At 55.4% G+C, this 13845-nt stretch overlaps 1 protein-coding gene and 1 long non-coding RNA gene across 4 annotated transcripts in view; one reads left to right on the top strand and one right to left on the bottom strand.

Moving 5' to 3' along the window:
• Positions 1-5990, bottom strand: part of LOC309880248 — a 26444-nt gene extending 20454 nt beyond the window's left edge. For both annotated transcript variants that reach the window (XR_014317927.1, XR_014317928.1), the window contains exon 1: positions 5655-5990. This is a non-coding gene — a long non-coding RNA (uncharacterized lncRNA). The remainder of the gene's footprint in view (positions 1-5654) is intronic.
• EMX2 (empty spiracles homeobox 2) lies at positions 5336-11900 on the top strand. 2 transcript variants are annotated; one of them, XM_082764989.1, is made up of 4 exons: positions 5336-5538; positions 6226-6704; positions 8482-8666; positions 10938-11900. In XM_082764989.1, the coding sequence occupies exons 2-4, from the start codon at positions 6314-6316 to the stop codon at positions 11103-11105; spliced, it is 744 nt and encodes a 247-aa protein (XP_082621115.1). In that variant the 5' UTR covers positions 5336-5538; positions 6226-6313; the 3' UTR covers positions 11106-11900. The 2 variants fall into 2 exon arrangements, with proteins under 2 accessions (XP_082621115.1, XP_082621114.1); XM_082764988.1 differs by having other exon boundaries at positions 5406-5538; positions 6188-6704.
• Positions 11901-13845: the final 1945 nt, after the last annotated feature.

Genomic DNA, 13845 nt, shown 5'->3' with positions numbered 1-13845 from the left:
CCTGCCCCAGGTGTCCCCTCCCTTACGCACCGCGCCGGGGGGAAGTTTGCCGAAACTCCTAAAAAAGCTTTTAACTTATTTTTTTTTTCCTTCCTCCAGGAAAGAAAAAAAAAAAAAATTAGATTGTAAAAGAGCCTTTAACTAGGGACTAGCCTAGGGTTGAATGCGGTTGTTGGATGGGAGCATCCAACACCACGTAACGGAGCGGCAACCCGATGGAATCGCGCACGCAGTTTAAGAAACAGCCCGCACGTATTTGTGGGACATAGATTATGCACGGATAAAAAGCCACTTCGGGTCTCGGGGGCCTAAAACATCCACGTAAAAGGCTGATTTTGCTTTAGGAGCTCTCTTTTAACGCACGCTTTACGAGTTCCACAGCGCGCACATCCCTGCAAGCCTGAAAATTTGGGAACACGTCAGCCAGGGAAGGAATTAGGCAAGGTTATGCGTGTCAAAGCAGGACACTTAGCTTTCGATTCTTAAGGTGCCACTGCAAGCAATTACGTTCTTCAAGTCCTCGAAAAAAATAAATAAATCGTGATTTACAATGAAATCCGTATTGATTACTACACTAAACGACACTTTAACGTGCTAATATCGAAGCGCTGTACTTTGGAAGCTTGGAGAATTATTTGAGAGTTATTCTGCTTCCTTCACTGCAAACCCCTTCGGCCTCATGCGGGTCACCGGGAGGTAGATGCCTGGAGGTGGTGCCGGTGGTGGTGAGGGGAGCAGAATGAATCCCCCCGCAATGCCCTCAGCTCTTTGCAAGCCCGAATTTCGCCAGCAGATGGGCGAGAGGGAAGACAGAAACGAACGGGCCACTGAGCTAACGGCGGAGAGGAAGGGGGCTCGGGGCAGAGCTCACTTGCCGCGGGGCTCAACCGAGCTGCGGGGTCCGCAGCTGCCGGGTGAGGATGCAGAAGAGGCCCCATGGCATTTGGAGTTCCCCGGGGACTGCCCCCGGCAGGGCCAGCCGCAGCGCATGGCACCGTGTGCTGCATAAAAACTCCTCGATCCCGCAGAAGATAGCAACGACCCTCCCTGACAGCCAGCAAAAAGCACCGTGAAATGAAAAGCAAACGTGCCCTGGCGGGACGGCAGGATCGGGCCCGTTGGGAGCACTTTACACCGGCAACACTAACCAAATTCATCGTCTCGAGGAGAAACTCAAAGCACTCCAATAGTAACAAAAAGTACCGAGCGGAGCTAATGTTAACTGATAGTGCAGTTTTCTATTTTTCCTTAGAAAATTAATCTTTTGAAGATTTATTGTTTCCTCTCCGTTTCGACGGCGGTAAATTCAGTCCGGAGGAAAGTTGAGAAAAGTTTGCAACTACAGCCCCGGCGGGTGCCATCGCCGCCGCCGGGCAAACCTCGGGCGGCCGAGTCCCGGGGCTGGAGGGGCTTTGGGGTTGGAACCGGCGGGCACCGGGCAGGGCAGGAAAACTCCTTTTCTTAACCAACTCCGCGCACCGGAGCCGCACAGCTCGCTCCGGAGCTGGGAAACACTAATTTGGGGGGGAAATATTGAGCTGGGGTGCGGGCACAGAGGGTGAGGGCAGCAGCTGACCGCACAGGGAAGAGGATGGATGCTGTGCACCCCGGTGCGGAGCAGCCCAAGTGCAGAGAGGGGCTGCGAGGGGGACTCTCGTTTTTCCTTTGGGATCTTCCAGCGAGAGAAGCATCAGGTGCAAGAGTTTTTCTGCACACACCGCTGCTCCCCCAGCACCTTTCTGCCCGCACGGGATACCCCGGGATGCGCGGAGCCCCCTCTTGGTGCGGCCCCGACTGCCCGGCAGCGCTGCCCCGGGTCTCGGTTGAGTTTTTGAGTCTGGTGACTTCCCATCCCGGGAGAGCCCTGGTGGCAGAATCGGGGCTTTCGCAGTGGAGATGCCCTCGGGAACACGCAGCTCGCAGGGCAGCCGGGACCTCCGCGCCTTCAGCACCCTGCTGCCGGTGCCCCGCCGGGACGCAGCCGGCAGGTGGTGGGAAAAAAAAATAATAATAAAAAAAAATAATTTTAAAACGCCCCCCTCATCCAGGAGCGCACGACGGCGTTGTCATCAACGGCGTGCAACGAACCACGAGGTGTGAAGAATAAAATCAAATTTAAAAAGGAAGAAAAAAAGCGCAGGGGATGGTTGGGTGGCTTGCGAGCATCCCCGGAGCTGCGGGGTTTTTGGACGGGCGCTGCTGCTTGTGGCCGAGGCTGGCCGGGACAGCGGCCTTCCGCGGGGACCGGCGACGGCCCGGGGCGCGCAAATTTGCGGCTGATGCGCGCAAAAAGGGCTCCGCGGAAGGGAGCTGCCGGCGGCAGAGGGCGCTGCAGCCCCGCGGATGCTCCGGACCCGCGGATGCGCCGCCACCGAGCCCCGGGCAGGGACGGGACGGGCCCGGAGAGGCTTCGCTGGGGCCGGGCGGTGCGGGATGCCGGCAGAAAGCCGCTCCCCCGGCACCCGGTGGTGAGTCCCGGGGTCGCCACCCGACGCCTCGTTTTTTTCCTCTTTTGTCCCCGCCGCATCCCCCTGTTCGGAGGTGCTGCTAAAGCTGGGCCATCACGGCAGGGCCAAAATAATGGGAACGGAGAGTTTTAGGGCTGCTATCCACGCTGGAAAGCCGGGCTGTGGCAGCGATACCCCCTCGGAGGACATCCACCTGCCCGTCGGAGCCCCCGGGGGCTCCGGGTACCCGGCCCGGCGCTGCGCGGCCCCGGCTTTCCTCTCTCCCTTCTCGCAGCGCCCTTTTGTGAAGGGTTTGCAGCACCCTCGGCCCTACCTCCTGGGCTTTAGGATGCCCAGGACGGAATTAAATTGTGAGTTTAACCCCGCTAATTCACGCAAGCCCTCTCCAGGCACGACCCGACCGTGCCACCTCTCCGTCCCGCTGCGGACACAGCTCCCTGCGAGCAGGGGAGCGGGGACGGACAAATCCAGCCTGGAACAAGAAAAGTTCCGTGCAGGCTGAAACTTTCCTCCCCGCCAGCCCCCACCCGGCAAAGTTCAGCTTGGATCAGCCCGTAAACAACCGCCTTACCCCGAGGTCTCCCGCATCTGAGGCCTTCCTCGCATTTTCTTCTTGGCTCGGCTTTTAAAAGATGAGTATTAGTTTGGAAATCCGAAGCGAGTTGCCTCTGAGGCCAGCCATGTAATTTGACTGCGAATGTAGCGCACCCCTCCCTCCGAGAGAGGCTGCCTCCAAGTGTGTTTGGAGCAGATCGGGGATTGCTGGGAAGGGAGCCCCTGCCAGATTTTCTCCTTGTAGACGCCAAGAGGACAGGGGAGAGCGGCCCGTCGGGATGCGGGGCCGGCAAAGCCCCCGAGAGGAGCTGCGGGAGCCGTGCCCCGGTGGGCACCGAGCGGCCCCGGCCCGGGCAGCGCAGGCAGCGGCGGGTGGTGCCCCGGGACACGGCTGGAGAGTGACATGGGGAACCAGGGGGATACGGAAAATACAGGGAAACCCCATCCCGAGCCCTCTTAGTTTCTGTTCCGACCATTCCCGGCCTATTTTCTCCGTGACAATAGCAGGGAGCCGGTGCTCCCCAGGCTCTGCTCCCTGCGGTTGCTCCGTCCGTGGGCACGCAGGCACATCCATCGACAGATAGGGATGTATAGGGACGTATGGATGTGCACAGCAGGCACAGCAAGCGAGCAGGGCGCGGAGCGGAGCGGCCACAGCCGCCGTACGGGGCGCGCCGGGCCGAGCCGGGCCGAGCCGTGCCGGGCAGGGGAAGCTCCAGGTCCCTGCTCCCTCTGAGCAGCAGCTGTGGCCTTCCCCTCTCCACCCGAGAGCGAAGGGACACCCTCCGGGAGGGGATTTCAGCCTAGCGAATATTTCCCAGGGAAGAGGGGCGAGGGAAAAGGAGCGAGCGTTTTGGCCGCTTTTCCCTGCTCCCCGCTCCCCGTGCGTGCCGGTGAGGCTGGTTTTCACACGGGTGTAATTCCTCCCTCCCCGGCTGCCGAACTGCTCGATGCAATTTTCAAAGCAGCCCTGTGATTACCTCAGGACGTCTGAAAAAAAAAAAAAAAAAAAAAAAAAAAGGAAAAAAAAAAGGAAAAAAATAGTTGAAGTTGGTTTTTTTTTTTTTTTTTCCAGTTCAGATTCATTTTGCAGTCCCGGGGAAGTGTAAATACGCAGAGGCAGATCGCGTCTCTTCCTACGAGAAAGAAAAGTTTCTCTTTCTCTTTTCGGTGCTCAGGAGCCGAGATCCCATCGGGTTCAGCACCCCAAACACCCGCCGTGTTTAGGGCACTTTCTGAGCCTGGCTCCTTCCAACGCAGCCAGCCGTCTGGCGGTACCGCCGGCTCAGTGAGAGGTGCTGCAGAAAAGGGGCGAAGGGACTTGAAAAGTTGAACCTCGGGCTGTTCCCAAGGCACACGAGGGGGCAAATCCGCCTCAGCCCGGCGGGGCCGTGCCTTTCTACGCCCGGCGGCCGGGAGGAGAGCTTCTCCCCACCGTGCGAGAGGCGCACCGCGCTGCAAAATCCCTCAGAAACCTTGAGTTACGCCTTCCCTGCGAGCACCTCTCTCACTTCGTCCTTGCCATCGCATGCACGTGTGTCTGTGGTGTCCGTAGGTGCAGCCGCTCCGGGCCGGGGAGCACATTTATGTTTACACGGAAAGCGAACTTGTCCCCGCACCGAGTGCGCGCAGCGCGGCGCACACAAAGGGAAAGGCGTCCCTAAACAAAAGGCGTAAAAACCCGGCATCCTCGCCGGGTTTTGTCCCATCTATTTAGCCCGGTTTGCTGTCGTGTTAAAAATATCAGCTATCGGGGAGCGGGGAAGGCGCCCAGAGTTCAGATCGCCCTTTACTGGAAAGAAGCGAGGACCTTCCCGGCACCGCTTCGACAGCGTTTTGGAGCCTGGTTTAATGCGGCGGAGTAACGGATTCTTTGTGGATAAAGTGGGAAGGAAAAAGAAAACAAAGTGCGTGAACGAAGGAAAGAAACGCTGGGCTGGTTTTAAGCCTCCCCCCGTCCCCTCGGTTCGACAGAAACATTAATTTACATTAGCAATTCTGCATCTTTAAGATAAATTACACAGCGGCGTAATAGATTTAAAGCACGCCAGATTTTTTATCATTAATTGTAAATGTGCAAAATACCTGCTGGTACTTCACTTTAGAAGAATGTAATTGGCAAAAATGGGAGGCTGATGAATAGATAATAGATCCTTAACTACCAATAAACAGTAAGCACCAGCCAAGAGTATTAGGATGTGATCATAATTATTCCGCGGCCCCAGCCAATGGGAGGAGGAGAACTCAGCCCTAAAATCATCCCCGGACCCAAAGGTAATCGCGAAAATCCGGCCAGGGCCGGGACCGGAGACTCGCTCCCCTGTCCCGTAGGGGAGCGCCCGGCGGGGCCCGGCTCGCACCATGCCGCTGCCCTGCGCTTTGTCTGCGGCCCCTCGCCGTGCGGGGGGGCACCGCTAACTTTGCAGGAGGAGGGCAGCCCGACCCCGCAGCGGCACACGACGCCTTCTCCGAGCGGGGCACCCCCCCGGGACGGCGGGGCTCCGTGCACACCGAGGTAACCCCCGGGGGAGGGCCGGCGGAGCCGCGCTGCTTTCCTCCTTCCCTCCCCTTCCCCGCACCCCGCGGAGAGATGCGGAGCCCCCCCAGCCCGCACCGCCCCCGTCCCCCTACCTCGGTCGCCCGCAGCCGGGGGCGCGCTGCGCTGCGCGGGGCTTGCGCGGGGTTTGCGCGGGGCTTGCGCGGGCAGGGCCGGGCGGGTGCCGCGCTCCCCCCGCGCCGCTCTGCGCGCTCCCGGCGCACTCCGATCCGCGGCTCCATCCCTCCCGATGGCGCTGCCCGGCGCTCGCCTCCCCTCTGACGCACTTTAAAGAGTCTCCCCCTTCAACCTCAAGGCGAGTAATAGCGACCAATCATCAAGCCATTTACCAGGCTTCAGAGGAAGCTGTTTATGTGATCCCAGCACTAATTAGGCTCATGAACTAACAAATCGTTTGCACAACTTGTGAAGGGGCCGATCACATCCATGGATTGTCTTTGGACTTAGGGAGGGAGGGGGGGGCGACCGCCTTTTCCTTGCAGGAGGGAAACTTCTCCCAGCAACTTTTTTTTTTTTTTTTTTTTTTTCTTGTGTGTGTGTGTGTGTGTGTGCGTGCGTGTGTCTCCCTTTTGGGTACCGCTGGCTGCCGCTGCCTCCTTTCCTCCAGCCCCTGTCTATTTATGTGTGTATCTATCCCTCCTCAAGTCACTCCCTGCTGCAAACTTCCCCGGATCGCCTCCCGCGCACCAGAGAGCCAGGCAGAGATTCGCTCGGGGACTCTCGCCGCGGCAGCATGTTTCAGCCCGCACCCAAGCGGTGTTTCACCATCGAGTCGCTGGTGGCCAAAGACAGCCCCTTGCCCGCGTCTCGCTCCGAGGATCCTATCCGGCCGGCGGCGCTGAGCTATGCCAATTCCAGCCCGATGAACCCTTTTCTCAACGGCTTCCACTCCACCGGCAGGGGGGTCTACTCCAACCCGGACTTGGTCTTTGCAGAGGCCGTCTCGCACCCGCCGAACCCGGCCGTGCCGGTCCATCCCGTGCCCCCTCCCCACGCCCTGGCCGCCCACCCGCTGCCCGCCTCGCACTCCACGCACCCGCTCTTCGCCTCGCAGCAGAGGGACCCCTCCACCTTCTACCCCTGGCTAATACACCGCTACCGGTATCTGGGCCAGAGGTTTCAAGGTACGTGCAACTTTTCCTCTCCCCCCTTTTCCCACCTGCGGCCGGGCTTCCCCCGTCCATCCCCAGCCCTTCCCCGGCCCCTATCCATCCCCCGGCCCCCGGGAGCCGTCGGAGCCCGGCGGGTCGAGCTCGGCTGCGGGTTTGCTCTCGGTTTGGGTTCCCCTCGAGCAAGATCAGGGAACGGCCGGCCCCGGCTTCCCCGGGTTTTTGCTCCCCGAAAGAAGCGGGGCTAGAAAAGCCGCCTGGGTATTTTAGTTCAAACCTCCGCAGCGACCCCGAAAGCCGGGAGGGGTGCGCGGGTGGCGCCCCAGCAAGGACTGGGACGGAGCCCAAAGAAGGAGAAAGGGGAAAAAAATAAAAATAAAAGCCCAGCGCAGGAGAGAGCCGAGGATATGGGGCTGCCGGGAGAGCCGGGACTGAGGGCCGGTGCAGGCAGGGAAAGCCTCCGGGCTGCCGAGTGATCGCTGCCCAGCTGAGGGAAAAGAACCAAACCCAATGGCGCCCAATCAATAAAATCCCCCTTCTTTAACCCTTTGCGACCGGCAGCGTCTTCTCCGAAGGGGGAGAAGATTTCCTCCCGTAATGGGTCCAGTCCCTGCTTCTTTCGTTAAACCAGCGAACAAACAAACAAACAAAAAAAAATCAGCTTCCTCTCGGAGAACTCCTTTTTTTTTTTTTTTAATTATTATTTTTTTTTCAAAATTTATTTGTTATTTCCCAACGAAAACAAACCACCTGCGAGCCCCCTTTTTTTTCCCTGGCCTTCCGCAGCCGCTGCAGCCGGGCTGGAAAAGGAGCCGCTCTCCCCGAAGCCAGGCGGACCGAGCTACGAGCTGGATTATTACCCTCGCAGAATAAAATTACAGGTTTCGCTCACCAAATTATTTGTCACAGCCATCAGGCGATTGGGAAGGAGCGGGAGATGAAAGGCGGAAACGTCCCGGTGTTGAGCCACAGCCTGCTCCCAAACACACCCTCCTCCTGCTGCTGCTGCAACGATTTTTAAGGCACTTGCGGGGAGAGACCCTCGGTGGGTTTTCCACCTTGGATGGACCGATTTGAGGAGATGCAGGGGCCAGCCGGGAGGGCGACCTCCCACCCCCCCAAAAAAATATATGTATATAAAATTTTAAAAAAAGGAAAAAAAATAAAAATCCCTGCTCCGCAGCAGGCCGGCTCCGGTGGGCACCCCGGGGCCTCCCCGAAGTTTGTCCCCCCCCCGGGACCAGGGGGGCGAAGGGGAGAAGGAGGCCCCGGAGAGGGAAGCGGGGCCCGGCGGCGGAGCGGAGCCGTGCTGGGCCGGGCCGGGCCGGGCCGTGCCGGGGCCGCGCTCGGAGCCTTGCCCTGCCTCCCAGGAAATAAATAAGCAAACAAACACAGAGAGATACGGTGGGTGAGAGAGAGCAGGGCAGCTGTAGGATGAAGCCGCAGACACCGCAGCCGGGCTCTGGCCAGTTCCTTTACTTTTTTTTTTTTTTTTTCCCTCGTGTGTTTTTAATAGTGCTGCCTGCCTCATGTTTACGATTTGATTTTCTCCCCATTCTCTCCTTTCCCTACTTATTGCTTGCACCTAGTTATCGAAATAATATTTTTTAAAGTCTCTTTCTGAATAAAAAAAGGGAAAAAGAGAGAGAAAGAGGGAAGAAGGGAGCGAGAAAGAAGAGGCAGAGCTCTCCGGCGGGTAATGGTGGGAGACCCAAATTCTTGCGCTAAAAACTCCTCTCGAGTGCTTTTGGGGAAGGTGTTTTGCTAATCCCCGTTTTGCCCTGCTGCCCAGGGAATGAAACCAGCCCGGAGAGCTTCCTATTGCACAACGCACTGGCCAGGAAACCCAAACGGATCCGTACAGCTTTCTCCCCATCCCAATTACTGAGACTGGAACATGCCTTTGAGAAGAACCATTATGTAGTAGGAGCAGAGAGAAAACAGCTGGCACACAGCCTCAGCCTCACGGAAACTCAGGTAAGGGGAAGCAGCTGCGGCCGGGGACGAAGTGAAAAAGCCGGGGGACGGGGGCGAAAACCCCGTGCAAAAACCCCGTGAGGAGGTTTAGGCCTCCGCGAAGTGGGGGCGACGTGGTTCTCGTCCCCGTGTGGCTGCGTGTGATAAAAACTCGCTCGGTTTTGAGGGCCATCGCCTTCCTTGGGGTGGCCGCTGGAAGCCCCGAAGCTCGGGTGCCACCGCAGGGACCCCGGCGTGGGAAGGGAGCGGCGGGGATGGCGATCCGCTGATGGCAAACGCGAGCCTCCGCTCGTTTTTTTTGAGAGCCCGGTGTGCCCCTCGAAAATATTTACAAGTTAGGGGAAAAGCCCAGAAAACAAAAGGCGGAGGGGGAAGGAAAAACAAAACAAAACAAAACACCTCTTTGGATCCCGGGATGGAAATGCGTTTTTTTTTGGATAGCTTTGCGCTTATTTCTAGCCCCGGGTCCGGCAGAGGCGAAACGAGGAACGAGCTGGGGAGGGTACGACGATTAAAAATAAAAGCGGAGAAATTACCGATGGCAATGAGCCCCCTTCCCACCCTCACCCCCCCCCGCCGCCTGGCCGCGGTCCAGGGCTCCAGCGGAGCCCGCTGCGCTCGGGGCCGGCCGGGGAGCGGGGGGCTCGGCGGGCACCCCCCGACGGCCCGGCCCCGACGGCTCGGCCCCGAGGCGAGGGCGCTTTCCACGGGGTTTTCTCGTCGCCGGAAGAGAGGCCGGGCTTTTGGGGGGGTTGTTGTTGTGGTGGTGGTGGTGCTGCTGGTGCCGCTGCCGGGCTTTTGTTTTGCGCCCTTCCAGGAGGATCGTGGAGAGAGGGCTCCAGATGGGGATTGTCTTCGCTACAGTATGGGGCACTGTACTTTAAAAAAAATAATAATAATACCCAGCCGCAGCCTAGTTCAAAGTTCCCAGTAAACAGAGCGTTCTCCAGGCGGATTAAGTTGTAACACTTTTTTTTTTTTTTTTTTTTTTTAACTCCTTTTCGTGGGGGAAGCAATAAAGAGGTTGGAGCTTTTGTTTTAAAATGTCTCCCTAACAAAACAATAAAAAGGGATCGCCACTTTTATGAGGTTCTCCGAACAAGGGACCGGTCACAGGCTTATTTCCACTGGAAAGCTGTATTTAAGGTGGTCTTTGTGCTGCTTGATTCCGAAGCTGGTTGGGGTCTTTTGTCCGGATGTCAAACCCCCAGTCCCCTACAAATGAGCTCCCTTTTGGGAGATCAGCGTGCAGAAATGAACCGTCCTCCCCTTCAATTAGCAAACTAAAAGCAAATTAAACTCACCCCTTGTTCCCCGCTCAGCTTTTTAATGGGGGACTTTTGGAGAATATGAAAATGCAGCAGAGATGTGTGTCCGGCCGGGCAGGTCTCTGTTCTGAAGAGGCAGCGAAGCGGGTTAAACCAGCTTATTAAAATGCTCCAGTTCCCTTTTCCCCCCTCGCTGGGGCCTTTATCAGGCACTTTCAGACAGAACCAGAGTTTAAACTGCTTCGGGAAAAAAAAAAAATGTTTACCTTTGGCCACTACGAGGAGTGTGGCCAGCCCTGGAGATAGCTCCCAGATCAATACTATCTGTAATTAAAGCACTGAAGTCAGCTGCCGGATGGTTAAGTCAGATTTATTCGGGGCTGAACAAATCCGGGGGGGCATTTAGGACGGCATTTAGGACAGGTTTCGCCGTCAGACGACCGCTCCTGGACGGCGAGCCCTGCGGAGGCGCTCGGGGCAGCGCCGGACGTTTTTAATTTAGGCCTTTTTTTTTTTTTTTTTTTTTTTTTGGTCTGGTTTGGTTTCATTTTATTCACTTCTCCAAGAGCAAGATCTCACCCTCACACCCCGTTTAGGGCCGAGCTTCTCGCTGGGCTCTGTGCGCATCGCTCCCGGTGGCCGCACCGCGCCGCGCCGTGCCCTACCGTGCTGGGCCGGGGGCTCCCGTGCGGGGGACACCCCGCAACCGACCCGGTGTCCCCGGAGCATCCCTGGGCTCACTTTCCAGCCGCTGGAGCCCCGCAGCCCCCAGGGGGAGCGGTACAGGGGGGCGCCCCGCCGTCGTGGCGGGCGGTGCGGGGAGGCGGCCGGCGGCACTGCGCGCACCCCTGCGCGGAAACTGCGCGGCCCTGCGGGGGGTGTGGGGGGCTGCTGCAGGTGTCTGGAGGGGCTCAGGTGGTCCCAGGGGTGCGGGGGTCCCCGGACCAGGGTAGAGGCCAGGTAGAGGGCGGCGGGCTAACGGGCGGTGCCTTTCGTCCCGCAGGTAAAAGTATGGTTTCAGAACAGGAGGACGAAGTTCAAGCGGCAAAAGTTGGAGGAGGAAGGTTCAGACTCACAACAGAAGAAAAAAGGGACTCATCACATTAACCGGTGGAGGATCGCCACCAAACAAGCCAGTCCAGAAGAAATCGACGTCACGTCGGACGATTAAAAAAAAAAAACACGAACTGGCACTTTTGGACTTTTTCAAGCCAGCCACCCCACCGAGATAAAGTGTTAGAGGCTCACACACCCCGGCGTGGCGGTGCGGGGAAGGGACACCGGGATCTTCTTCATCAAATCGCCATCCCCGTCTGGGAGGGCAGCCGCGAGTGAGCGAGGGCGAGACCGCGAGAGGTGCAGGCTGGGGCACCGCTGGCACAACTCTGGCAAAGGGGATCTGTCAATCAGAGCCAAAACTCTCCGGGACGAGGTGATTGACAGGTATTCCGTTTCTCGCAGTCCACTTTTAAAAACGTAACGTCAAAAAAAAAAAAATCGGAAAAAAAAATCTTAAAAAAAAAAAAAAACGAAAAAAAAAAAAGAGAGAAAGAAATAGTACCACCTTGCAGGACGTTTTTTGCACTTCACAGTTTTTTTTCCGTCTTTAAAAGAAAAATTTCCATAAGCAGCCAAAACCCACACCTGTTTCAGAAACTTGAATTGCATGTGTAAAGCCGTCTGGGCATAAAAAAAAAAAAAAAAAAAAAAAAAAAAAAAAAGGAAAAAAAGAGGAAAAATTTGAAAAAAAAAAATACCCCGGTTCCTAAAGACAGAAATGAATTGTAATTTTTCTCCCTTTAAGACAGGTTCTGTGTGCTTTTTAATTTTATTTTACGAGAAATGTGCAGTCTGTAAACATTTTATGATAACTTCTGGCGTCAAAGTGTTTGTGAAAGCTAAATGAAGTAGCAGTAACAAAGCATAGAGTTCCTTCCCGATGGACAAACATGGGGAGGGGGAGGGGGGGGGGCAGGGAGGGTCGGGGGGGCTGGGGCTGGTGATAACTTTTTCTGCCAAAAAAAAAAAAAAAAATCAAATTAAATTACCCCCCCCTCTCCCTCCCCTCTCCAATTATATCCCCATCGTGAAAACGGCCGGTGATTATTTTTTACCACAACTAAAGCGCAAACCCTGCCACCAGGTTTGGCGGTGGGGACACCTCCCAGGCTGAGAGGATCCAGAGAAAAAGGACTTAAAATCGCGGATTGATTTTTTTTTTTTCCTAATGGCCATTGGGGCAATTTTCAAGCACTGACCTTATAACGTTCCGAGATCATAGAGCTACTAAAAAAAAAAAAAAGAAAAAAAGGAAAAAAAAAAGTGACAAATGTTTCCTTCATGTCTTCTATACCAGAATGTAAATATTTTTGTGTTTTGTGTTTAATTTGTTAGAATTCTAACACGCTATATACTTCCAAGAAGTATGTCATTGTCAATATTTTGTCAATAAAGATTTATCAATATGCCCTACAATTTGGAGCCATCTATTTCCCCCCCTCCCCAGACTTTTTCTCGCTCCGGGCGCTGGAGCCGCGCAGCGCATTCCTGCGGCCACGGGCGCATCGCCTTCATGAAGCCGCTCGCTTGTAAACAGACCTCTAAAAATAAGCCGCAGAGCCCCACTCGCCGTAAATAAACACCTTGAAAAAAAAAAAAAAGACACAGAAAAACAAAGCCAGCCCCTTCCCCGCTCGGAACCCGAGCCGCGATGGGAGGCTGGTCCGCAGCAACAGCCCGGCAGAAAGGGAGAGTGCTGCTGCAGCAGGGGGTTTCCTTTGCAGAAATATGTATTTTATTTTGCGGGAAAGATTTTTTTTTTTTTTAACTTCCCTGCTCTTGTCTTTGACATCCCCTCCGCAGGTCGCTGCAGAGGCTGCGCCCCAGCCGCCCGTGTCCCCGCCGCTGCGGGAGCGATTCTGGGCTCTGCGGAAAACTCCAGCCTTAAAGACCTAGGGGGGAGAAAAAAAAGTAAAAAAAAAAAAAAAAAAAAGTTGTTCTGGGTCCTTGAGGAAACTAGCTGGTTTTCTGGGGGTACACAGTTGTTTTTTCATGCTTCATTTGCTCCTTAGCCTGATAGACTGCATTAATCAGTTTTATTTCCATTGATAGAGAAACCTCGTCTGCTCTGTTCGAGCTACAAAGAATCCTGCAAGCTTTTGTGAAAGTGCAAATCAGTTTAGGCAATTATCATACCAGGAATATGAAGGGGAAAGAGGAGGCATTGCCCAGTGGTCTCCTTTAATCTCTTAATCCGTGGATCCAGGGGGGCTAGTTGGACATAATTTAGGACAATCTGACTACCCTTTACACTGTGATAAGGCGAAGTTACAATGCATCGCGAAAATACGAGCTTTGTTAAACATCCTGCCTTGAAAAGTTAAGATTAGACATTCCGCGCACGTGTTGGCTCTATCGGGTACTATGCAAATTTTTATTTAAAAAAAAAAATCCGATTTTATTATTTTTTTTTAACCATCGCTCCCTATACAATCCCGGTGACTTTCCATTCACCGGCGCTCCAAACACGAGAGAGGCCCAGGCAGGGCTCGGACGCATGTCGCAATGCGGGTCCCTTCCATTTCAACCCGGGCTAATTATTTCGTGGAGCTATTCCCAAGGTAAACTTCTCCCGTCGCCTTCCCCCCTTCCCGAAGAGCTGACGGTGCAGGTCGGGCAGCGAAGCAGGGCGCACATTTCCCCTCGCTCACCTCGCCCAAGTTAGCCTGCGCTCCACTTCAAACCCATGCAAATGGGCAAACATTAAACGGGTCGCGGCTGAACAGCAGACTCGGGCCTTCCTAGAAATTGTTTCCCATCTTGATAAAAGGCTTATTTCTGCAGGAACCATATACTTTTTCCCCTCCTTTAAAAAAAAAAAAAAAAAAGTGAGGAGAGAAGAGGGAGAGAGG

This window comes from Aythya marila (assembly GCF_965140915.1).
Source record: "Aythya marila genome assembly, chromosome: 7".
Taxonomy (NCBI): domain Eukaryota; kingdom Metazoa; phylum Chordata; class Aves; order Anseriformes; family Anatidae; genus Aythya; species Aythya marila.
This window is presented reverse-complemented; position numbering and strand designations above follow the sequence as displayed.

Coding starts and splice junctions, on each gene's coding strand:
- EMX2 (XM_082764989.1), top strand. CDS start 6,314: ATGTTTCAGCCCGCACCCAAGCGGTGTTTCACCATCGAGTCGCTGGTG. Junction 6,705..8,481: donor TCTGGGCCAGAGGTTTCAAG/GTACGTGCAACT, acceptor CCTGCTGCCCAG/GGAATGAAACCAGCCCGGAG. Junction 8,667..10,937: donor TCAGCCTCACGGAAACTCAG/GTAAGGGGAAGC, acceptor TTCGTCCCGCAG/GTAAAAGTATGGTTTCAGAA.